The sequence below is a fragment of the Epinephelus fuscoguttatus genome, linkage group LG13 (assembly GCF_011397635.1).
Source record: "Epinephelus fuscoguttatus linkage group LG13, E.fuscoguttatus.final_Chr_v1".
In the NCBI taxonomy this organism is placed as follows: domain Eukaryota; kingdom Metazoa; phylum Chordata; class Actinopteri; order Perciformes; family Serranidae; genus Epinephelus; species Epinephelus fuscoguttatus.
Window position 1 is genome coordinate 21,977,573 of NC_064764.1, and position 24,309 is coordinate 22,001,881.

The 24,309-nt window shown below is 41.8% G+C and overlaps 1 protein-coding gene across 1 annotated transcript in view; it reads left to right on the forward strand.

Moving 5' to 3' along the window:
- Positions 1-24,309, forward strand: part of myo3b (myosin IIIB) — an 89,770-nt gene that overhangs the window by 49,879 nt on the left and 15,582 nt on the right. Inside the window, exons 24-33 of the mRNA XM_049594820.1 lie at positions 2,765-2,844; positions 4,462-4,482; positions 5,652-5,729; positions 7,911-8,116; positions 11,543-11,654; positions 11,776-11,938; positions 12,343-12,423; positions 14,848-14,944; positions 16,328-16,382; positions 17,290-17,413. Of these exons, the coding sequence (XP_049450777.1) occupies positions 2,765-2,844; positions 4,462-4,482; positions 5,652-5,729; positions 7,911-8,116; positions 11,543-11,654; positions 11,776-11,938; positions 12,343-12,423; positions 14,848-14,944; positions 16,328-16,382; positions 17,290-17,413 (1,017 nt within the window). The remainder of the gene's footprint in view (positions 1-2,764; positions 2,845-4,461; positions 4,483-5,651; positions 5,730-7,910; positions 8,117-11,542; positions 11,655-11,775; positions 11,939-12,342; positions 12,424-14,847; positions 14,945-16,327; positions 16,383-17,289; positions 17,414-24,309) is intronic.

Sequence of the window (24,309 nt, forward strand, 5' to 3'; positions counted from 1 at the left end):
GTCTGTGTGCAGTAGAAAATCTAGAACAATTGTTGGCCTGTCACTTCGGCTTTATCTTAAAAAACGTACAAAGGTTTTCCTCCTTGCCATACACGGCTGCTTGGGTAATGCTGCCTCCTGTGTCTGCAGACGTATTTTTCTAAAGGTGTGTGTGGCACATCTGTGCAGCTATTGTTTATTCATGGAGTAAACCCTTTGAAATGTGTTAAGATACTTCCCACTCATTATAAAAATCCTGCCACCCATGGATTAGGACTTTGATGTCACCAATCCTGCTTCAAAGGCTTCTTTCACTGCTATTAATCACAGTTTAGCCTCTGAAGATATAGCCAGAGAAAACATTTGGACATCTTGTGCAGAAACTTTGAAATGTTCAGACTGTCTTGCATATGCTATGTTCATATCCTTTCCGCTGTGTGTGGGGCTGTTGGACTGCTGTGCACGCAGCTGCACTCCTGAGTCCATGGGATTCAGCTCAGATTTAGGCTCCCTCTGAACTGTCTCTTATACTGTGCTGCAGTATGAACACTACTGGTAACATAGCAGTGAAGCCATTCACATTACATACAACATATAAGGAACACCAATTGGTGTTCCTTATATGTTGTATGCTGAAGAATAATATCGCCCCAAAGTGTTTACTGAGTCTCCATGTTTAATAGTGTACTTTCAATAATCATTTCCTCCCTTTATTTGAAACAGCTGTTCAAACTATTTTAAGCTCTAAAGGGATACTTTGCAGATTTTGAATCAGCTTTGTAACAGTGTGGGTAGTCTGTGTAAATGAACTGTGGTAGACTTCCCTCCATTTTACCACCGTTCAGATCTCTCTGCTCATATCTCAGCTTAAATCAGTTGGGTGACACGTTTCATGTCATCCAGTGGATTTTTGCTGGCTCTAAGGTTGTTCCTCAAACTACAGTTTGTACCTCTGCAATTTCATATGCCTGCCACCATGGACACAAAGTCAAAAAGTGTATCGAGAGAGAGACAGCTTCCCCTCTGTCTCTCAAACTCAGATCAAACTGTAAAATTACGCAGTGCTGATCAAATATAAACTAAGATTCTTCTACCGTGTTGCCTATGTCTTGCCTAAAGCCCAGTTCAGATCAAAGATTTGCGATGAGATGAAACCATTTTAGAATGTCGCAAAAAAAAGATGCAGTGAGTGAACTGGCCGTCTGAAGTCGACTCAAGCCGGCTAATGGTGTTACCTGCAACTCAGCTGGTTAAATTGCCGGCAGCTGGTTTTAGAACTTAAGGCTGGTCACCTGTTTCTACAGCCAATTGGCCTGTGGTGAAGTCCACCAGCCAAGTCAAAATGACTGCAGACGGTGTGTTTGCCCGTTGTAGTAGGTGATCTGTCCCCGACGAGCCCTGTGTTTCTGTCATCACAATGTGCCGGTGTCAGACAGTGGGTCGCTGCTGCTGTTTGCTGTAGCCTATGTGCTTATGCCCCCCCCACACACACACACACATTCTCAATGACTGATTAACCACCGCTGGTTGTTATTATTGTGGCGTATTTATTATGTATTCAGATCTTATGAATTCTGTAGCCAGTATCTCACTATCACTATCCTCATTCATATTTCAAGAAGCTACAAATTATATTCAGCCACAAAATAAGCCTGAAAATCTGAAAATCAGAACAGAAGTACAGAAAGTTGTTGCATGGAGATGATATATCGTCTCATCGAGTTGCATTGGTGGGAACCGGAAGGTTTTTAGAGCGTTGCAGAATGGCGCATTGCAAGTTCTGGTCTCGTCGTCAATCTAGAGTCTGAACTGGACTTAAAATGTTTTCTGTGTCAAAACTGACAAGCTTGCATCACGTCACCCACCAGTGGAGTGTTCATTGGTTCTGTGCGGGGCAGTCCACTCTGGTTGTTGTAGGTTTTATACCTTTGAAATAGTGATATCAACAATTTACCGTTAATTGATAACTGCTGAGAATATTTTTTGCATCATGCAACAGACAGTGGGTGGAAGCCATAGACTGGCTAGCTGCTCATTATAAGATTATCGCTAGAAATGCTGCCCCAACCCAACAGCATTGCTGTGGACACATTGTGTCTACATTCGGTCTCCCTCCAGGTTACCAAGGGCTACTTCAGCTCAAAATGTAACTGCTTGCTCAGAAGGGCTTCCTGGGGGAGACCAAGGGTGGCTATGATGTTTCTGCAGCAATTTCATCCCACGACGTGGATGGCGTAAACAGCAGTAATCACTGAATGAGCAGCACTGCTAGCTAGCTCCCACCTGACCCTGCTGATGCATAAAGCAGTGTAGGCTAACATTAGACAAGGCTAACTTTAACTTAGCTAACTAGCAGCGTGCCCAGTAGGTCAGCAGGTACAGTGGGCAGCCCTTGTACAAAGGCCATGTCATTGCCACAGCAGCTTCGAGCTCGATTCCAGCCCATGGCTCATCTCCCCTCTTTCTCTCCCCCTTACACACTTTAACTGACACATAAAGCCAAAAAACACAACTTAGATAACCAGTGAAAACAGGAAGGTTACTAGTAAATGGGTGTCAGGATATCAAAAGCAAAATTAATTGAAATCGACATCCCCACATTTCAGCATAAATGAATGCCACAGCTCTTTTTCTCTGTCCTCTGGTCTGACCAGTTATTTGCATCTTTCTGCTACACAGACAGCCCAGTTTTATGAATGGGCCATCTTTCCAGCAGTTAAATACCTCTCTACATAAGACCTGGTGCAACTACTCATGACTGTTTTCATGGTCTGGTTTTAATCAGGAAATCTGGCGACGTCTAGAGCCCGGGTCACTGCTGCCTCCAGATCTCTGCCACCGCAGCTTGGATCAGGACGCACCAAGGTGAGGCTCCTGTAGCACAAATCATCACATCTGAGAACATAATGTTTTTTTATTTGTTGCTCACAGGCATAGCACCATAAGAATCCCAGTAAAAACTTGTGCTGTGAGGCGTAGCCACATTAATTGACTACCCTGTTATGTTTGCTGTCTTGCTTGTGGTGATGCAGCATCGCCATCTGGCATTTGGTGTCTACGGCATAAAAGTAGTTTTCAGACTTACTAAGTGTTGTTGTTTTGTTGTTAATGGGCACTAAAGTATTTGGGGAAGAAGTGTAGGTCTTCTAAAATCAGCTCCGATAACTGCATCAACATACTTAAATAAGAGGCTAGGATAAATTCATAAGTCTAATATTCCACTATATTTCTTCATGTAGCAACACTCAGAGGACATACCATGGCCCTGTCATGTATACAGATATTTTTTAAAACAGACATTTTTCCCCTCCATTGTAAAAATAATTCTGTCCACATGACCTTTGTTTTACAAAATATCTCTGTCTACACTAGGACGCAAAAACAAACCCAAACAAATGCTAGTGTTAACTGTCTTCGGCTTCCCCCACTGTCACAAAGGTAGTAAAGTGTGCAGGCTGACATTACCTTTTCCTAAACACCTACTGGAGATCTCGTCACCCGTTCAATTTAAGGATGAAGGAGTTCACTCAAACATACAAGTGATGTTCTGGACATGCTTAAGTTTTCCTTCCATTCCTGACTGACAACAATCCCACCCTGGAAAGTTTCCCACCATCTGCTGGTTCAACCAGGTCTGACCCAAAAGTGTCATTTCTGGCACGGACGGTGAGGTGGAGCAAGTAATACTGGGTGCAGCAGACGGCTCCATTCTTCAGTGAAGTGGTGCAGCAATACTAAGTTTTAGTATATAGTTGTTATTAGACTAAACAGTGCAAACAAAACTTTACCATTGCCATTGGTGTTGTTCCTGGCTTTTGCTCATTACACAATGGGCATGCACAAATTGAGGAGACGACGTCGTTGTTTTCCAAATGCTCCATTTTAAGCGTCCATATAGTTAAACAGTAACTGGAGTTTTGAAAAATCTGTACCTTAAAAGGCGATTTAAAAAATCTCTGTTTTAGTGACCTTAACTCCATTTGCATGTGGACAAGAGGCCAAAACGTAGTGGAAAATATCAGTTTTTGAAATGATCAGTACATGTATAGACAGGGTCTGAGAAGTGGACTGGAAATGTTTGCATTCAGTGCTGTTTATCATGTCTATACTGAGGTTCTTCATGCAGAGTGCTTTCTACGGTATTATAGTGTCACACACACACACAAAACAGTTAGACAAAAAGTTTCTTGATAGCAGGGACTTTCTAACTTTCCCACTCTTGGACTCACACTGTAACAGTTTCATTTCACTGTGTCTCTTTGACTTTATTTAAGGGGAAACATTTGGTCAAATCATAATGTCTGAAAGATTAGAAACTGAAATGATCTCTGTCCATTGTGAAATTATTTAAAGTTGGTCTTTGTTTAGAAAGAAAAAAGAAGAAGAATTCACATTATGATTTACAGTGGAAAGCCCCTTAAATTTCAGCTGTTTGTCTTTCCAATTCTCTCTTCCTTTATCTCCATGTTATTCGCCAACAAGTCTCCCAAATACCTATTGAAGGTAAGGCTTCTGTTGAAATAGTAAATAGGTCTAAATCGTTCCTAAATTGTAGCCCAGTTCCAAATCCAAACAGTCTTTGAAAATACATAGTTTCCAAAAATGAACTGATCATCATTGTAATCCAAATTGAAACTTTAACTTTGTTTCACTAACTTTAAATTGTGTTCAGCTTCACTTTCCTAACATCAATCACAGTCTTTGGCTTTGGAAAATGTAAATTATTTCTTTTGAAGTAGATTTTTTTGTCACGCCGCCACAATTCTGCATCATTAATGTAAACAAATGCTCTGTGATGTATGCTTTCAGATTATAGAAATACTTAATGTGGGACACAAACACAGGCCAAAATAACTGTAGAGGAACTTTGTTGAACTTCCCCTAAGCACCTACTCAGTTATTCCTGAACAAGAAAGGGCTTCTTAGTGACAACTCAGTGTGATTGATGTAATATGTATGCCGTCATGTTCTCAATCAGAGTCGGGGAAAAGTTGACAGAAACTGACACGTACAAAAAGTTACCAGTAGGACCAGATTAAAGTGACGGTTGTTAGAATAGTGGAAGTGAGTCCTAGATAACCGTTCCTACTTCTGTGTGATCTGCTTTCAAAATAGCAAAGTGTCAAAGCATCCGATTCCTCTCTTCATGTAACTCAGAGAACGTTTGACGTACCTTTCTTTCTCTGTACTGGGATGGAATAATGAATTAAGATATGCACTTTGCTACGTAGACATCAATTGCATCATTAATTTTGATGAAGCCATGAACTGCAAAGGCCATTAGAAAGCTTATATTGTGTCCTCGTTAATCCGTCGTCGTCGTCGGGATGACTGTCTGCTTGGTGACGGCTGGTCTCATTACTCAGAATGCTCTGCAATTTTCCCATGCCCCACAGCAGTGCAGAATTATTCTCTAGATTGTTAGCTTTAAGTGTTTATGGGGCTATGTTATACAGACGGCACAGTTAGTACAGCTGTGTATTCCCAACTGGCCCATTTAGAGGAAGGAGACCTGCTGTAATAATACCTTTATCTCTGTTGAGCCCACTGAGGACGCCAGGTTGCAAACAAACTGAATCTCATTTGAATCTGCTGCTTTTGCAGTGATGCTCATGGCCTGAGTCTGGCCTGTTTATCAATGTGGGGTATTCACTGTGAATGTTTGTGTTCAGGTGGACACCATGGAGATGATGCGTCACCCAGAGGAAACCACCAACATGAGGAGGCAGACTGTGGCCTCCTATTTCCGTGTATGTGTTTTCTCTTTTATGCTGTTTAACTTTGTTGACATGTACAGGATGTTCCACAATTTTTTTTTTTTTTAGAAATAACAGCTTAACTCTGCCAATTTCAACAAAATGATGGGACTCCCTAAAAATGTTGTGTTTCACCCAGATGGGCGTGGTTTTTCAGGACAAAGCAACGCAGGGTTCAGCAAGCTCCATGACCTCTTAGTCAGTACTCTGAGTGCATGTTCATACTTTATTTTAAAATGTGTGCACCTTTGTAAGAATGCACAGTAAACACCCTGAATTATTTCATGAGATGAAAATAAGAAGTTGGACTATCTTATTTCTTAAATTTGGAAAATTAGGCAAACTACGCTAAATAGTAATGCATTCAATCATGTTTATTTGATGCATGTCACGTACAAATGCATACAGAATGTATTATAGATGTTTTTCTATAATTTGCATATTTGGTGTCACACCTATATACATGGGAACTGATAGTCTGCCTTGTAAGCCTGTTTGTGCTGAGCATCTATTGATATCAGAACTACACATGACAACCGTATCACCGCACAGAAGGAAGCATGCATCTGCTGCTAGCTCATTTAGCACCACTGAGCTAGCTAACATTATAGCTAACATTTTATCTGCGCGGTGATACAGTTCGCAAGTGTAGTTTGGTAGAAAAAAATAGTGGAGAATTTAGCGGTTAAAAAGACAGATTTTTGGGGGGGGGGTGGATTTGCAGGACATAGCAGTGCACAGTTCAGGAAGCTTCATGACCCAGAGTTCATATTTTATAATAACATGCGTGCACCTTTTTAAGAATGCACCAAAATACAAAACCTGAATTGTTTGCGTTAGATTAAGATGAAGAGTTGTACATCTCGTGCTTTCAAGATCACAAATGTCTCGTTTGTGAGTAGATGCGCGCTTCCATATGACACAGTTGGCGAGTGTAGGTTTGGTAGAAATAAAGCAGTGGGGCATTTAGCAGCTAAAAAGACAGGTAATTCCCTTAAGAGTCGGTAAAGACCAAACCAGAGCTAAAAGGAGAGTGAATATTGGGCTTACATTTGTCAGGTGGCCAGTAACTCTTCTCCAAATGACTGATAATGTTGATCTGTGTCTGCTGGATCTGTAAATAAGCGATTATTTACACATTCATCATAAGAAGTTGTCAAAATCCGGGGACTGGGCAGTGACTTGCGACGTCAGAAACCAACAAAAAAGGCGTCCTTTAACATCAGCATGATATGCGGCCGGTTGCCATTATAGTTTAATGGCACCCGGCAGTGCCAGGGGAAACGCGGTGGGACAAGGATGACAGTTAAGACGCTGAAAGTCCAACTGGGGCTGGCGGGAGGAGTGGTAGATGCATCCAACAAACACCAACTTTCACCAGAGAGAGCGGTGTTTGCATCCCGTAAGATTCTAAAGTCAAACCCTGTTCTTTTTTCCTAAACCCAACCACGTACTGTTGTTGCCTAAACCCAACAATGTGTGTTTGTTGTTGAAGGACAAAAACTCAATTCGCAGTGTTGTACTGACATAGTGCGTTTATTTTGAAAGAGACTGTATGTTCATGTTAAGTTTTCTGTAAAAACAGAAGTGTATTTTGAAAGAAGACAATGCATGTAACAGGCAGAACTTGACATGGTGTCCCAGAACATCAACAACCAACATACCCAGTGTACCTTTCATGTCGTATGTAGATGTGGAAGGCCCATGATCAAACGTCAACATGTGACGAGGTGGGAGTGAGAATGTGTTGGAGCTCTATATAGCCATGACTTGTAGATATGATACTAGGCTCCGCTGCCCCTAGGGCAAAAAACAAAGCTTATGCAGCTTCAACAATCATATTGTTTCTCTTGCCTAACATTTTTTAAACACAACCACAATCGGTAAAGCTACTGTAAATAACAATTGTATTTTTTTAATCCTCAGCTAATTCAGTTTTTTGTTTGTTATATGAGAATGAAAGACATCTGCCAGATACAGTTGGGGCTGATTAATGCAGTTAATAGCTTGTATTCTGTTATTAAACACATCTATGGCTGGAAAAAGTTGGATTCTTGAAATTAAGTGCAGATCTTTATAACTGTCCTTGCACCACCAGACTGTTTATATAATAGCTCCTCATTCCTTGCCTTGTTTCTGCCTGTTGTTTATTGTTGGCTCATTGTATGTCTGCAGTACTCCCTGATGGACCTGCTGTCTAAGATGGTGGTGGGTCAGCCACACTTTGTGCGCTGCATCAAACCCAATGATGACAGGCAGGCGCTGCGCTTCTGCAAGGAGAGGGTGATGGTGCAGCTGCGCTACACCGGGATCCTGGAGACAGTGAACATCCGTCGGCAAGGCTACTCCCACCGCATCCTGTTTGAAGAGTTTATCAACAGGTAACAGCGATGTAAAGACAGGCAACACCTCCACTCTGCAGCACGCACACATGTGAAGCGCCGACACAACCCCAGAGATAGTGCAGAACAAGCGAGCCGTGCTCTGCATCACACAAAAACACGGGTTCTTTAATTAGATGGGGGTACAAGTTGAGCAGAGCAAGAGGCTGACTAATTGGCAGTCATTAGTGATCGTGCAAGACAAAATCCAACAGCTCTTTTAACTGGGTGGATACACCAGTCTGGAAAATATGGATAAAATTCAAACAGGGAGGAACTGTGATTATAAGGGGTGATGCATTTTAATGGATTTCCTTTTACTATTCATAAAGAGTTTGTTCTTTAGCTCGCTGACCTGGAAAAGCTCAAATGTAGTCTCCGTGTCCCATTGGTATTACATTAGAACACAATTAAAACAAGATTCCATCATTAGGGTGGGCTTTACGTAAGGGTGTTGTTTTTGTTTTTAAAAATGTGGGACAGGATACGATAACTGTTAATAAGTGATACACACTCCTGTTCAAATGTCCAACCCCAGATTTATAAAGTGTACACCTCTGAGCCCCGTTAAGGAAGAAATACACATACTTAATACGAGTCTGTGGGAAAATGCAAGGAAACTGTTTGATCAGTTTTCCTTTGAAAAATATTCTAGCCACCTCTAATGTGGAGACTTTAAGTTGATATAAAATTTAATTAACTCAGGCTTGTGGCCTGTAGGGAAAAAACTTTAAGATGGCTGGTTAGTCTCACTGCTTTAGGGAAGCTTTAAAAACTGTGCTTAATTTCGGTGACCTAAAACTTTGAATGACCATGTTTTTTTCCTGCATGTTCGCATTTTGGTCCCAATATTAAAAAGTGTTTGATTATTGGAAAACCTTAAAAAAAAAAACGAATGGATGATGTCACTGTTTTCCCAACAACACCTGTACATGAAGTGTGTGTGAATGAGAGGTAGGATTACCACTTCAGACTACATTTTAACCTCGCTATTGAATCCATATGGTCCTACCTGAGCCAGGCAGAAGTCATACAGGCAGAACCGAACGGCTAAACTGCACCTTTAGTGAAAACTGATTTAAATTTGTGCTCTCATATCAAAGGCTCGTCTGATGTTGCCAAGCAGTGCTTTGTATTTACCATCAAAGAAATAACAGGTATCAACAGGAATTAGAATGAAAGGCTGTAGACCGAGGCGGGGAGGGGAGTTCAAAGAAGTTTTTCTTCTTGTTGTTCTTCTTTTTGACCAACGCCAGAACACAAGAGATGAACCAGTCGTTTTGGAGCCTTGATGTCCCTGAGCAAACAGTTAGAGCCACATTGTCCTATGCTGGTATTTTGTAAACTACAACAAAAGGATCAGTGGACGGATCCAGACAATGTGAGTGATAAACATGGAGTGGAGCTGATGAACACTGATAGGCCCCGGCTGATGGGCATCTTCTGTGGCCACTGAAATAAGAGACGATGATCCATTCAAAAGAGCTCCAACAAAGAGCCTCTGTGGAAGACTCATGTCTCAGTCAGGCTCATTTTTCTGCTGTGACTGAGCAGGCGATTTTCCAGCGATGATGATGCATCTAGTGTGGAAAAAGATGTGAAGATATCTAGTCTCTTCTTTTGACCAGTGTTGGGTTAAATTACTTTAAAGTCTTGTCAGTTACTGAAGAAGAGCTCCGTGTTTGTAATCAGTCATGGGTTTGTCCTGCACAGAATTTTTGGTGTCCCCCAAAGGTCTTAGGAAGTGCCAAAGAAAAATCACCATCACCAAAATGATAAGAATGGAAATTTAAAAATAGATATTCAAATCCTCCCCGCATGTCTTAAACTGCAATTTATCAAACAACTGCTGAACAAGTAGAACATGACCTATGTCTTTAACTTGTAGTCAACTGACTTTTCATCCACAGCCGCTATATTTTACATATGTGACTAGCGCTGGATAAGCAAGCTAAGTTGCACTGTTCTGACTAGGTCTGAATGTTTTGCTGTGAAGCCACCACTAATGAGACAGAGGACAGTGTGATTCCTCATAAAATAAAAGCTGTTTTATTTCTGGTAAAAACCAGAACCACAGCATACTTTTGGCTTCATGTCCTGCCTCCTTTGCCACTCATCTAAGCAAGAGTATTCCCAGTGGGTCAGAACCATAGATGGACAGCATGTCACTTTATCCCACTATACAAAAATGAATAAAACGCTGCCACCTAGCACTTGTGATGTCATTTGGAGAAAGAATCTGTGCAGTAGCGATCTCCATGGTATCAAGCTCCCATCCATACATCCGACCAACTGCAAGCAGCGCCATTGATCTTGAGCACACTGATTGAGGCACATAGCTGCCAATCATGACGTCAACCCCCTATTTATTGCATCATATAGTTAATTAAAAACAAACTTTTTAGAAAAATTAACACTTGACCATACATCAGTGTAGTAAGAATGACCTAAAATGACAAAAAACATGTTTAGGAAAAATTTATTTGAGATGTTTATCAAATTTTAAGTGTGGCCCATGTCCAGTCTTTCATGTCGTCCGCCTTTACATACAGTCTATGCAGGTGACACAGATGAATTGTGTCTGCTTTTGACAGATCCAGGCTAGCTGTCTTATCGTGCCTGCAGTCTTTATGCTAAGCTAAGCTAGACAGACATGAGAGTGGTATCAATCTTTACATCTAACTCCAGGCAAGAAAGTGAATAAACATGTTACCCAAAATGTCAAATACTAGAATTTCTAAAAAAAAATTTCCAAAACATCTTCTTTTTTCCTGACACTGTGTCTTTTGTGTTTTACGGATTCCCTCTTGAAAACTCCCCCCCCCCAAAAAAAGAAAGATGACAAAATAAAGATAGCAACATCAACACTTAAAAAGTAATCCTTAAAGGTCTGGTGTGTAGGATTTAGTGACATCTACTGGTGAGGCTACAGATTGCAACCAACTGAAACTTCTCCCGTGCATCAAGTGTGTAGGACAAATATGGTGGCCATCGCGAAAAATGCAAATGGAGCCAGTGTTTGATTGGTCTATTCTGGGCCACTGTAGAAACAACATGGTGGACTCCGTGGAAGAGGACCTGCTGTATGTAGATATAAATGTCTCATTCTAATGTAACAAAAACACAACAATTCTTTTTTTCAGGTGATTATACACCAATGAAAACATAGTTATGAATATTGTACTTAATTTCTACCAGTATATCCCCATAAATCCCACACACTGGGCCTTAAGTGGTGATCACATAACTCTTATTTTCATTTTTTTCAGATATAATCTTGATTGATGATTTTAAGCTTTAATTTTATCATCTGATCACAAAATCTTGATTACACCATATCAGCTACAAGTTGACTCTGCTCTTGAACTGCTGTAACCACATAAGATCAAATGTTTCCTTTCTTTTACCCTGTGCCTGCCCTCATAGATATTATTACCTCGCGTTTCGGGCTCACCAGATGCCTGAGACCAGCAAAGAAAACGTTGTTGCCATACTGGAGCGGGCCAAACTGGAAGCTTGGGTGCTGGGGAAGACAAAGGTAATGCGATAAATACACCAAAAAAAGAAAAGAAATGTAAGAAATCTGTGTTTGTGTGATTCATTTTAGCTATAATCAATACAACGTGGAATATTCTAACCTGGGCTGAACATCCTGTCAGGTTTTTCTGAGGTACTACCATGTGGAGCAGCTCAACCTGCTGCTGAGGGAGGTGATAGCACGGGTGGTAGTGATGCAAGCTTACACTAAGGGCTGGCTGGGCGCCCGACGTTACCGAAAAGAGAGGCAAAAAAGAAACCGCGGCGCCATCATCATCCAGTCAGGTACACCAGTATTAATTAAACAGTAAACAGATGAAAAGAATCATTGTAAATGAACGTGAAAATGTATTCTGCTACCACGTAACGATGAAACAGGTGCAAATTTGATGTGAATCTGACCGCTGGTTTCTCAGTGACCTCCAGTCTATTATGTGCCGGCAAGTCTTCATAAAAGAGATGAGTTTGATAACCACAGCTTGACCTACAAGGGTTAAGAGCAATGCTTCAGAGCAGACAATAAGACCTCAGAGAGTTCAAAGGGATCCATCCCTCTGCCACCTGGTTTAGCAGTGTTTTGAAGTGGGATCTTGTGTAGTATGTGCAGTCTATTTTGTTTCACAGAGGCAGGTCAGCAATCTCCTGCACACACACACACACACATACACACTGTCTCTTTCTCCTCTTAGCCTGGAGGGGCTATGTTGCTCGGCAGAACCACAAGCAAATAAAAAAGGAGCGGGAAGAGGCTGCTATCCGCATTCAGTCAGGTAAAGAAATGTTTACATTTTTCCTCTGAAGTTCTTCATATATTCAAGTGCGGACCTCTGGAATTTCTCATGTGTGGAAATAAACGCCACTTTTTCATACATTTTCAAAAGGAAAAAGGGATAAAGGCCTGAAAACCGTACGTCTTTGTGAAACACCTTTTTGATCTCAATGAGTGGCCTACGAAACAGTAATAATTAATTAATAATGCATAAAGAAAAGCTTTTGAAAGTTTGGGCAGCATTTGGTCCCCATGTTTCAGAAGAACAGTGCATACTGAGATCCTTTTTTTCCTTTCATCTCTTTCCCAGTAAAGGCAAGAGAGGGGCTTATCCCTTCTGTTTCCTCACGACTTCCTCTCTCAAATTCCTGGCCTATTACACAGCTCTCACATACCAGAAACAAGATGCCTTTTTATACTGTCAACCTTTTCATCTGAAATGTAAATTAATTCTTACTCAGTGTGCCTTGACGAAGATCAAAGTGGGCACATTAACCTTCCCGGGTCCCACCCCCCCTCCTTGGAGCCTCTCACTGGAGGACAAGGGAGGGTGCCAAAAGGGGCAGGAGAGAGGAGGGCAGGGGGAGGAGATTTGGCATTGTTTCCCCCAGCTCTCCTAAGGGCTGCCCTCATCTGGCACATGGAGCATCTCAGTCGCCTGCACACCTTGTGTAAATGTCCTCCATTAAAACCCTTGTAAATAACGCTGCAGAATGGGTAAACATGGTTTTGGTGTGAGAAAAGCCTCTCTGTCGCCGCTGTCTTTCTCTTTAGAGAAGTGTGTTTGTGTGTGGCCGCTGGGGTTCAGGGGGGGAGAACCTGAACCTGACATAAGTGGGGCCTCAGCCCCCCGGCGGAGCACTCCAGCACATTCACATTGTGTGTTCTCTGCAGCTTATAGCCTTTGAGGTGGGCTGCATTTGCATTCTGAAAATAAACAGATGCCTTTCAAATGTATGAGCCTGGTGGCTTCTCAGATCTCAGCGGGGCCTGGGGGACATGCTCACCATCGATCAGATTAGACCATGCAAAATAGAACCATGGCTCAACAATGTACTTGAGCTTTATTTTCCTGCGCATATAATTTTACAAGAAAAACACAAAGCCCGTTGATGGACTAAGTCAGCAGGCTCCGTTTACCATCCATCTGAGCCCAGTATGTCTCAATAATCACACAATGTTTTCCCACTGCTTCACTGCACTCTGCATATGGATGATAAACACATTTCACAGGCTGTTTTAGTGCTTCGTTAAGTTGTTGTGGATTGTGTCAATTGCAACAATTACATTCAATAACTGCCTCAGTGGAAAAGTCTTAAAAAATGCAGTGAATTCCTTTATCTTAGAAAAGGCCCTAATTGGTATTAAAATCTCTTAAAATCTCTTAAAGGATTTGCCAAAACGTGGAACGTAGGATTTTGTGATTTGTTTTTTTTTCTGATGTTGCGTTATAAAATCATAAAGTAGTTGGTAACATCTACTTTTTAAAAATAGTTTACTGAATGCCACAATTTCACACAGATCAAGATAGCAGAAGCAACAACACTCGCTACACACTGCTAGCTAGCTTGCTCTGTATCCTGGTGAAGCCTGGCGACATGGTGAAGCACTGATTGAACCAAAATAAGCCATTTAACCAAGATTTCACTGCATAGCTCGAACCAGTGCAAGGCAATGTACGAAGCTTAGTTTGGTTAATGTAATACCTTTTTTGAAATCTCACATGCACAAAATCACAACAATCCCCTAGGTCTTCTCTATCTTCACCTCTGCCATGCATAGAAGGTGTTAAGAAAAATCTTTATATCAAAGGTGCAGTGTGTAGATTTCGGGACATCTATTGGCAGAAACTGTTTATAATATTTATAACTATGTTTCATTAGTGTATAATCACCTGAAAACAAGAATCATTTTGTTTATGTTACCTTAGAAGGAGCCGGTTATATCTGCATGCTGAGTGGGTCCTCTTTCATGTAGTCCGCCATCTTGTTTTTACAGTAGCCCAGAACGGACAAATCTAACACCGGCTCTACTGGCTCTCTCTCATTTGTGTTTTCACACCGGCCACCGTAGTTCTCCTACACAGTTTCAGTTCTGCAACCTCACCACTAGATGCCACTAAATCCGAAACACTAGACCTTTAAATTCGAAGTAGATTATCTCACTTTTTCACTGGAATGAAAATATCATGATTTATACATTTGCCCAAATTGTTGCTGTCAGTTCATGATATTTTTTTGTTGGTTTGTTGGTTTGTTTGCTGTTGTTATATTTTATTTTTGATGTCAAAAAAGCTCTTAAATCTAACTTGCCTTAGGCTGTAGGAACCCTGGGACTCTATGTGTGTTGTTTAGATGGATGGCAGAGGGAAGAATATGTTTTTCTGACCATGTGAGAGCATGTCTAACATTCATATCCTGTGCAGCTTACAGGGGCCATCGGGTGCGCCGGGACCACAGACCCCAGGGGCACATAAGTCACCCTGAGGCTGGAGGAAAGACCACCAAGGAGGAGCAAACGGGGTGAGCCTTGACATCTCTTGTCCTTCAGGGTTTGTTCTCACTGAAAGAGTGTTTTCCTGCAGTTTTGATTTTTGTTACGCCTTTACTTTTTTTCCATACAGCACAGAGAATAGGCTCCACACATGACCTCAAATGAGACCACCATTAGAGACGGTCCATTGAGCTAGAGGTCTCATACCTGTCACTCATATTTAGTCCCAATGGACAGGCTCCTCTCACACTGTAATGTACTGTTGTTTCAAGCGGGAGAGAACGCTCCTCCCTGAGCACCACCTCTTTCAGTTTTATAAACGTAATAAATATCTTTCCACCAAGATAGCACACTTGTCTGACCACAAATGGGGTTGGGCGCTGCACTGGTCTCCAGATGTACGAGCTGAAGACTTTGCGTTTATTCAGCATATGGGCAGGCCAGTCATTAAGAAAGTATGTGCTAAGCAGGAGAGCAGCCACCGACTGAACAGCAGCACACGTGGTGTCAATGGCGGCTTTTAGCTCCATGTTTAGCTTTCCTGTGCACCACATCTCACACATGTCAGTTGTTACAAATTCTCTAATGTTAGTTTTGAGGTTACATACTAAAATGAATAGGAGCTCCAAAAAAGAATGCAAGAAAATGACGGTAAGGACAAATATTGTGTCGCATTGCCTATCAGCGCTGATCTTAAACCAAGTCATGCGAAGAAGGGATCTCGTTCAAATCTTGGGTGACTTTTGGTCAACGCTGTGCATCTCTCTCCAGACTCAAACTCCAAAATACAAGATTTACACATCTGAAAATGTTATGCTTGTTGTATACTCGAACCGAGCAGAGCCTCATCTGGGATTTTTCTCTCCGTGTTTACAATCATATTCCTTGGTGAGAAAAACTTCAAACCTCCACTTAACAATTCTGTTTAATCAGTGTTGGAATCTCTCCATATAGATTTATTTTGACATGATCTGGCCCATTTTCCTCCTGTAAGATCTATGTTCTCACCTACATGCTGTTCTTTTCCCTTTTGATATCCCTCCTCTCTGCCACGCATGAATTCGGTGTTTGCATCCAAATAACAGAGCCTCCAGTTGCATCACCAAGTCCAAACTGGATGAGATTTTGTTTTTCTTGACTGGAAGCATGACTGCGACTGGTGTGCGGCATTGTGTTTGCAAATGTTGTCTCATTCGGTGTTTGTTTTTTTAAATAATGCAACACTGAGTGATCACACACAGAAACACATCTTTGTCTCTGCAAATTGCATGATGATAAGGCAGAGCTGCTTTTGCCATTAAACAGGGAGACAAAAACAATTCAGCTCTGCATTACTGTGTCATAAACAGATGCTTACAATATGTGTTACAGTCTGTGTTCATTTCAATTATGAATGTGTCTTACTTTCACAGGTCTAACGGCCCAAAGAGCAAAGAGGCACACACGGATCACATACATAGAGGAAATGTAAGTAACAGAATATCAATGAGCATTTTCTTCCGCCCGACTTTAGCCGTGTATGTAAAATGCTACTCCTCTACAAAGCAGCTTTAACCCAGATTATTCTTTGGGAATTTTTTGAGTCCTTGAGACAAAAGAGTTCTCTTGCTCCAACCTTCATCTCAGCGGAGAAGACAGGGTGGTACGGGAATGAGAGAATCAAAAGGCTGGAAATTCACGGCTGAGAATAAATGCTCGCTCTTCCCTGAGGTGATTTGTCTTTGCGCTCCTCTTTCTACAGATGTTAGACCCCTTTTTTAGTAAAGACCTGAGGTTCTTTGGTAGCACTTTGATATCCTGCTCGGATTCAATATGTGAAATAGAAGAGCCACTCCGTGACTTGGAGCACATCACAGTCTTTGAAGTCTGATCCAATTTTTGCTGCTCACCATTTGATGTTGAAAGGATGAAATGAGGAAAATGTACAGTTTTTGCCAGTAACTCTGCTGAGCATATGTAAGATTAAAAAAGCAAAATCCTTTGGAGGATGTACTTAGAAATGTTAAGCAGATTAATACTTTCCTATAGCTCTTTTATTCAAAGATAAAATTAAATATGAGAGGAAGTCTGTATGAGCTGTTTTTTACCCTCACAATTAAGTCAGTGTGGTGCTGTTTGCTAGGAGGTAGGGCTAGTAAAGGGGGATATGCAATTGCATTAGCATTTGATTAACATTGCAAAGCACATTAATGGGTTTGAGTTATATGAGTGCCAAATTGTAAATTGTAAATAAATGAATACAGCGTCTACATGAGTGAATTGAAAAGAGAAAAAAAAAAACACATTACAGAGAGCTTGCTTTAACTTGTGTCTATTTTTCCGCTGCTTTCATTGACATTGCTCTTCTGGGTGTGTTTACGCCTCCTCTTTCAAGGTTGGCCTCGACAGCCGAGACAGACAAGTGAAAGACATCAAGAGAGACAAAGGCAGAGCAGAAGACAGTGTAACGAAGCCTTGCAGGGAGACAGCTAGACTGCGAGACATGCAGTGTAAACAAGGTAAGCCCGAGCACAGAGCTGGCGGGTGCAGGTAATTACACAAAGAGACAGCAGAAATCCCGCCTTAATGGATAAAGTGCCATTTTTAATACGGGGCCCCTTTCAACCTTTCATCCCAGCCAATCCTCTGCTGCCATTCTTTGTTGACAGCAAAAAGAGAGAAGCATTATGGGTGATCATTTCTGCGGTATTTTAATAACCCAGGTCAGCTCATCATAAACGTCTCATGGCAAGTGGGGGGCGTCTTTGGAAGTGGCATGAGCACTTCAAAGCTTTCATTCTCCCGCACGGCGAGCCCTTCACTAAGGATCTCATCAATGACTCTAATAGACCTGCACAGTAACGGTGACAAGAAAATACACAAACCCTGATTTGCTGAACATATGTTTGGTTTGCTTTTTGCCCCAGGCGATGAATTACATTAATTCCTGCTGCCTGGAAGGCTGAGTGGGTGGCTGTGCAGGGGGCCTCCGATTACGGCCGTCACCCAGCCCACCGCTGGGGAAACCTGGGTAATGGGGGCCCGGCCCTTCATTAATGTTATTAGAGCGGTATGAGGTAAGAGACGGAGGTGAAATAGCGTTTAGCGGCGCGGCTGAGAGATTACGGGGATTAGACATGATAATGTAACACAGACAGGGCTCTCCAGCGGGCCCAGGATTAGTGTCAGCACGCCACAGCAGGTCTGGGTTAGATAGCGGCTAATTCGGTAATGCTGCGTACAGGTGACCCCCGCTCCCAGGCATCACTGCCGCTGAAGGGAGGCAGTGTTTGATGAATTTATAATGTCAGAGTGATTATGGAGGGAAACGTTGCAGCAAATGCCAGTATGAGGGCATTTTGTATGTTTTGTCCCGTGTCACCAGAGCCTCCAGGCATTTTGAACGCAGAGTTTTGAAATAAAAGCAGAATTCCTTCACTGTTTTTATTATTTCTTTGTAGCTTGACACACTACAACCTAAGATTGGTTTCATTTAATGTGTAAGAGTCACATTCATTTGCACAGAGGTTCCTGCTCAGCCTAAAATTAGCTCAAATATTAAGTATTTAGATGATGTCATGAGCTTCTTATCCATGACACGAAGGACAGTGCTCTACTTTGTATCACCTAATGCACTGATCCCCAACCTTTAAGGCTACCTGCAACCCCTTAACCCTTTAACGGTTTCTCAGCTGTTTGGTAAAACACATTTTGAGTTGGGATATTGTGTTAAAAATCAGTTGTACTTAACCCAACCTGATTAATCATCTGTAGCAGAAGTATGTTTGAGCCAAAACAATCCCAGAGTGGAAATATAGTCACTAAAGAAGGAACTTTAAGGTGATGCTGATAATACTGGAAATAATGAGCCAACAAAGGCTAATTTAACAGCTTTGACCACTTACCCTAAAGTCTAAAGTGAGCCATGGTTTAAAAATGTGTTTTTGTTATATGTCAACTGTTGTATACAGATTGTTGAAAGTGTACTTCTACTGTAAAAAGACACCTCAGCTGGTGGAGATTCAGAGTTAAAGGTGGTTAAAGGGTTAAGATGAAGCAATGTCCACTTGCGACCTGTCTTTACAGGCTGTGGCCTCAGTGAGGAAATGACTTTCGAGCTGCTCAGATTGTTCAATTTAAAGGATTTTTAGAGCAATAGGGAGGTGAAACTATCCAGGAAAAAAAGAAAAATGAAAAAAATCCCCTATATTATATGGTACATATCACTAGTAATGTCAGTCTAGAATTAAAAAAAATTTCAAATTGTTTCCAAGAAAAATCACCTTGTTTTTACAAGAATTCCATATAAGTTAGTGTGTTTGTCTTGAAAAAAGAAAGAAGAAATCAGGTAGCTGCTCCAGAATGAACAAAAATTAAATTTCATTTTTAAAAGATACTTCTAACAATTAACAAGCAAATACTTTCCCTTGTTTTAAGAACATAAGACTGTAATGCCTGAAGTTGGTGAGAGGGTCATTTTTGCAGTGATAGGTGTGTCACGTTCAACGCCACAAACAGGCCATTGCTGCAATGAAGTCTGTTTCTGAGTTGATATGAGTTTCTCCCTAACTAAATCTTACTCAGACCCTCAGCCCTAATCCTAACCATCAAGGGGGATGCTACACATTAACAGGGGGGACATTACTGGACGGGAATACATTTTGATACATCACTGGAAAACAGTTTAGTAAACAGTGGAAAGCTGCATGTAGGCTAGTAAAAATATTACAGTGGTTACTTCTTGTTTTATATCTGTATTTATTCAGTCTCTCTTAAATTCAGTGCTAACTACATTTGGAACGATGTTCGATCGCTGCTTGGACGGAGACAGACGGTATTTGGTGGTGGCCTGTTATTGCATCATGCCGGCAAAGGGGCTGAAATAAGTGCGTCCACCTGGGTGTCATATTCAGTCACTTCTGATCTGAGCTGAAACTGATAAATACCTGTGACCACTGCAGATTCATATGTTAAGGAAGTGAATGCCGATTTTAACCGTTAAATACAGAAGCCAGATGTCAGCGGGTGTTTTTAGGTTTTTTGTCCAATATAAAAGGGTCTTTGGAGACCCACTGGGGGTCCTAACCTCCAGGTTGGGAAAGACTTACTTGATGCAACCTAAGACTTTTTTAGTTCAGTCTCATTGGCAGTGTTAAATGCAGTAAGTCAAACACTAGACTTCTTTTTGTAAATTGCAGGGACTCTGCACTGAGTAAATTAGCCTTGGGCACATGAGTGACATTTCATATCTGACAGTTCAGTTATATTCTATTTAAATGTCCTGACAAAAAGAAAATCCTCTTCCTCTGCCGCCATGGGCTTATTTTGTGTGGAGAGCACACAGATTTTCAGGTATTCATCATCGCCCCTTTTCCTGCCTCGTTTATGTTCCAACGTCTGCTTGTGGCTCCGACTTCTTTCAGGAAACCCCATTTGAATATGTTGAGGGAGGCCACGGTGGCTCAGGCACCCAGGGCACACTTTGATCCCTGCAGATCTGAGGGTCTTTTTTTTTTTTTTTTCAACCCGAGATTGAGCGAGTCATGGAAGCCTTGCCCTGCCAGATGTTTGGAGACCAGGCTCCTTCCTGTGTCTCATCCTGCTGTCGCCTCTGGTGAACGCGTTGGTTCTCTCGGGCTGGAGCTCGACCTGGAGTGTTTCAGGACACCAGTGGAGAAAAACAGAAAATTAGCCATGGAAATCAAATTACCCCACCCCTCCAGACACACGCACACTCTCACACACTCTGCTCCCATTAATGCCAAAACACCGGGGCGTGACCTGGAACCTCTCAATGTGTTTGACGGACGTTGGGTCTTTTCTAAGTGATTTAACAAAGCCTAGAGTTGTGTTCAGCCCAGTTTTTTCTTTCATGTGTGAAACAAAGCAGATTAAGGAGGGAGAAGATTTGGATATGTGTCTGTTACAGTGTATATCTGACACCAGGCTAGGCAACTGTTCTCACTCTTTAGCAAAAATACCCGCAGTGTTGCATTTTATGGTGGGAAGCGAGCATTAAAGCACTTTGTACTCCAGGCGCTCTCAGATGTCTGCAGCGCCAACCTTTGATTTCCCGTGTTTTGTCAGTGAAAAAGTTACACATCCATAGTGAAGTCATGTAAGCCGCGCACTCAAGACGATGTCACCTCTCGTCACCTGTCTCCGGAACCTGAATATTAATACAACATGTTTGGAAATGAGTCACAGAGGCGTGCGCAGAAAGAAAGCCTTTGCTAGCAAGCAGCAGATATGATCAGAGTGCTGCTTATGCTCCTCAGCGTGGTAAACAGGATGGTGCTGAGGATCAGTCAGAGCTGACTTTATGGTTTATGAAAGCTGAGCTACTTATGTTAACAGGCTTTTTGAAGATTATAGTTGTGGTAAACATACATGTCAAGAGAGAGACAGCGATAAAGTGGAGCCACAACACAGAGACCAATTACCTCTGCGCCTTGGAAGATAGTTAACCTGTTCGTTTGAAGGGATGAGAGGAGAGAGAAATGAAAAAAGGGTGCGAAGAAAAGTTCATGTTGACTTATTGGTTATGGTTATGTCGCCTCAGTGCATAACATGGAATAGTCAATAAGAATTGATTTTGTTTGTAGCCCTGAGCTCTCTCTGGGCTTTATAGCTGCAGCTGGGAGAGCTCATTGGAAATGCGGATGCTTTTTTCACCCACACTGAGGTCAAACCCACACTCACCAGTACATCTCACTTTCCTCTCCTCTCACTCCCTCCCTCAGCTCTTAAACGTCTTCCCACATGTCCTCCCACAAGGTTTGCAGCCACCAGGTGCTGCTCCGCAACCCACCACCACCTTCAAAGCAGCAGCAACATCACCATATCAACATGCATCTGCCAGACAAATGATCCACCCTCTCCATGTTCTCTAGACAAATACGCTCCCACCCTCTTGCTGTCTCTCAGCCTTTTGATTGATCTGTCTGTCTCCACATATCGCAGCGTCTCAACCGGATGCCTTCAGTTTTAGGCAAATTACAGGCTCGACGTAGCGGCAGCAGAGATTTGGAAGGGATAGGAAAGACTCAACTTAACGGAAGGAGTTGCCTCTGTCTGACGCTACCTACGTAATCCTCTTAATGTCAGTGGGAGTAGTTAACAGGATGTACTTCCAAACTACTCATCATCACAATTCCAACAGAATAATCTCCTCAGACGTAAAATCTAGGTGGAAAATGATACTCCCAAGTTCTCTGTAATTTTGCACATGTGGATTGACTCATTTCATGTAGTTAAACAAAGTTTTTCCAAACACAAAACCTTATAAGTTTGTTTTTGTTGTCGACAAAATACAGTTTTATATAGTTAAATTTTTATCTAATAAAATTACGAGGGATCAAACCGATCAGGAGCAAAAAAGCTTAACGCCACTCATTTGCATATTTAATCTATTTTTGGCCTGGTTTCCTTGTCATTCACGTCTCCCTCCTCACTGCTTACTTTTTACTCATCCTGCCAGGTCACAGTTATAAATACATGTATTATGTCTGTGACAAATGATTGACTTCCACAAAGTTCAGAGATTTTTCCTCCACGCAAACATTTCTTTAGGAGTCAAAGTTCCAAATCTGCTGTCAGGGGAAATGATTGATTTCAGTGTGAAAAATTGGTTGTAAGTAACAACATCCTCTGCCTGCATTAGTGAAAACAGATGCAGGAACTACTCTTTTTTAAAGGCATTATCTGCAGGACTTGACCAGTTTGTCTTATAATTCAAAGCACATGAGTTGCTATTTAAGTATGATGTCCAAAATGACGAGGGCGGTAATAAATCTCATGAGCCCTGAAAAAGTTCTGGAAATCCTCTTCAACTTCAGATATCTGTTTGGAGTCTTTGTTTGTGACTGAAGAATAATGTCTGTGTTAGTCTGCACGGATGCATGTGTGTGTGCACGTGTGTGTGTGTGTGTGTGTGCGCACGAAGAGGCGGTTGTGAGGTAAAGAGAGGGGTCTGGGTTGCACATGCCTCATTTAGACATCAAAGGCCCCTGCTGATGATTTTTCCTTATAATCCATGCCTTTTGGTGCCTCTGCTCCCTCCATCTGAATAAACAAAGCCCAAGTGGTTCTCTGTGGTCTGGGAGAAGTCAGGTGATTGCAGCACGTGATTTGGGGAGTAAATCGATACATCTCTAATTTATTCCACTAAAAATCCCTTTTAGCAGCTCTTTTATGTTGTTTCTGAGGAGCATTCTGATTTTCAAGGGATTTCAAAGTGGTATTTAGAGATGTAATACGAGTCATCTGCTGCTCTTTGAAAATGAAAGAAATACCTATCTCAAAAAGAATTCCAGCCCTTTTTATCTCGAGAAGCAAACATGTACAATATGTAAGTTTCTCACCGAGAGGAGCAAACTCTGCTTGGCTTTCTTTTGATACGGAGAAATCAATATTGTATGAACCGCGCTGCCTCTGTATTCCCAGTCGACCATTATTCCTCCCCACCCCAAACAGCAGACATTACCCACGATCATTTAGCAAACCCCCGGTGTGAGCCACTGACTGACCCCTTCCCAGCTCTGCCTGCCCATGTCCAAGCCGCGCTCCCCTGCCAGGGGCCAGTTTGGCAGCCTGCTTGCTTGTAATATATCTGCAGGAGCAGCATTCCTCTGGGGCTGGCCTGGATCAAATGGCAGTGATTTCCCAAACAGAGGCACAGAGATGGGAGTTCTGACCCATCCTCTGATCTGCTACACGCTCTAATCGCTGCGGGTCAGAATGTATAAATGGTGATGCTCAGCCCCCGTGTGTCGTGTTTTGGGTTATAGATCTGCAGCAGTAGATACAGCAACTGAGCTAGTTAAGGAAACATCTCATTACGATTTTCTCAACCAGTATCGGAACAGTGATAAACATAACTACAGCCCTGTACTTGTATTATTAAACAAAATATGATTAATAACAAATTCATCAAGTATCTACATTAAAGTTGAACCAGTGTTTCTAAGTGGCATTATTGTGGGAACCGTTGTCGTAAAGACAACTGGAATACTTTCCGTTTTTCTCAGAGCCTAGCAACGCTGCTATCTACTTCCTGTTTCGGTTGCATAATGGTTGACACACTTACTTTTTGCCATAAATCGAGCCTTCATTTTCGTGGGAGACCATACCTGGTGGCAGACAGAATTGCAGAGTGAAAGTGAGCTTGTCGTGATTCTGTAGCCATTATGTTGTGTAGTCAACATTTACTCCATAATGACACACTAAAGCAAAACACTTACCTATTAAGCTTTTAATAGAAACAGATCAAATAATGCAGCTCAATGACTTTGAGCTAAATGTTAACATTAGCATGCTAACAAATTCATGCACTCCGTCTTAGTTTATCATGTTAGCATGCCAACATTTGCTAATTAGCACTGAACACAAAGAAGTCAATTTTTCAAGATTGACC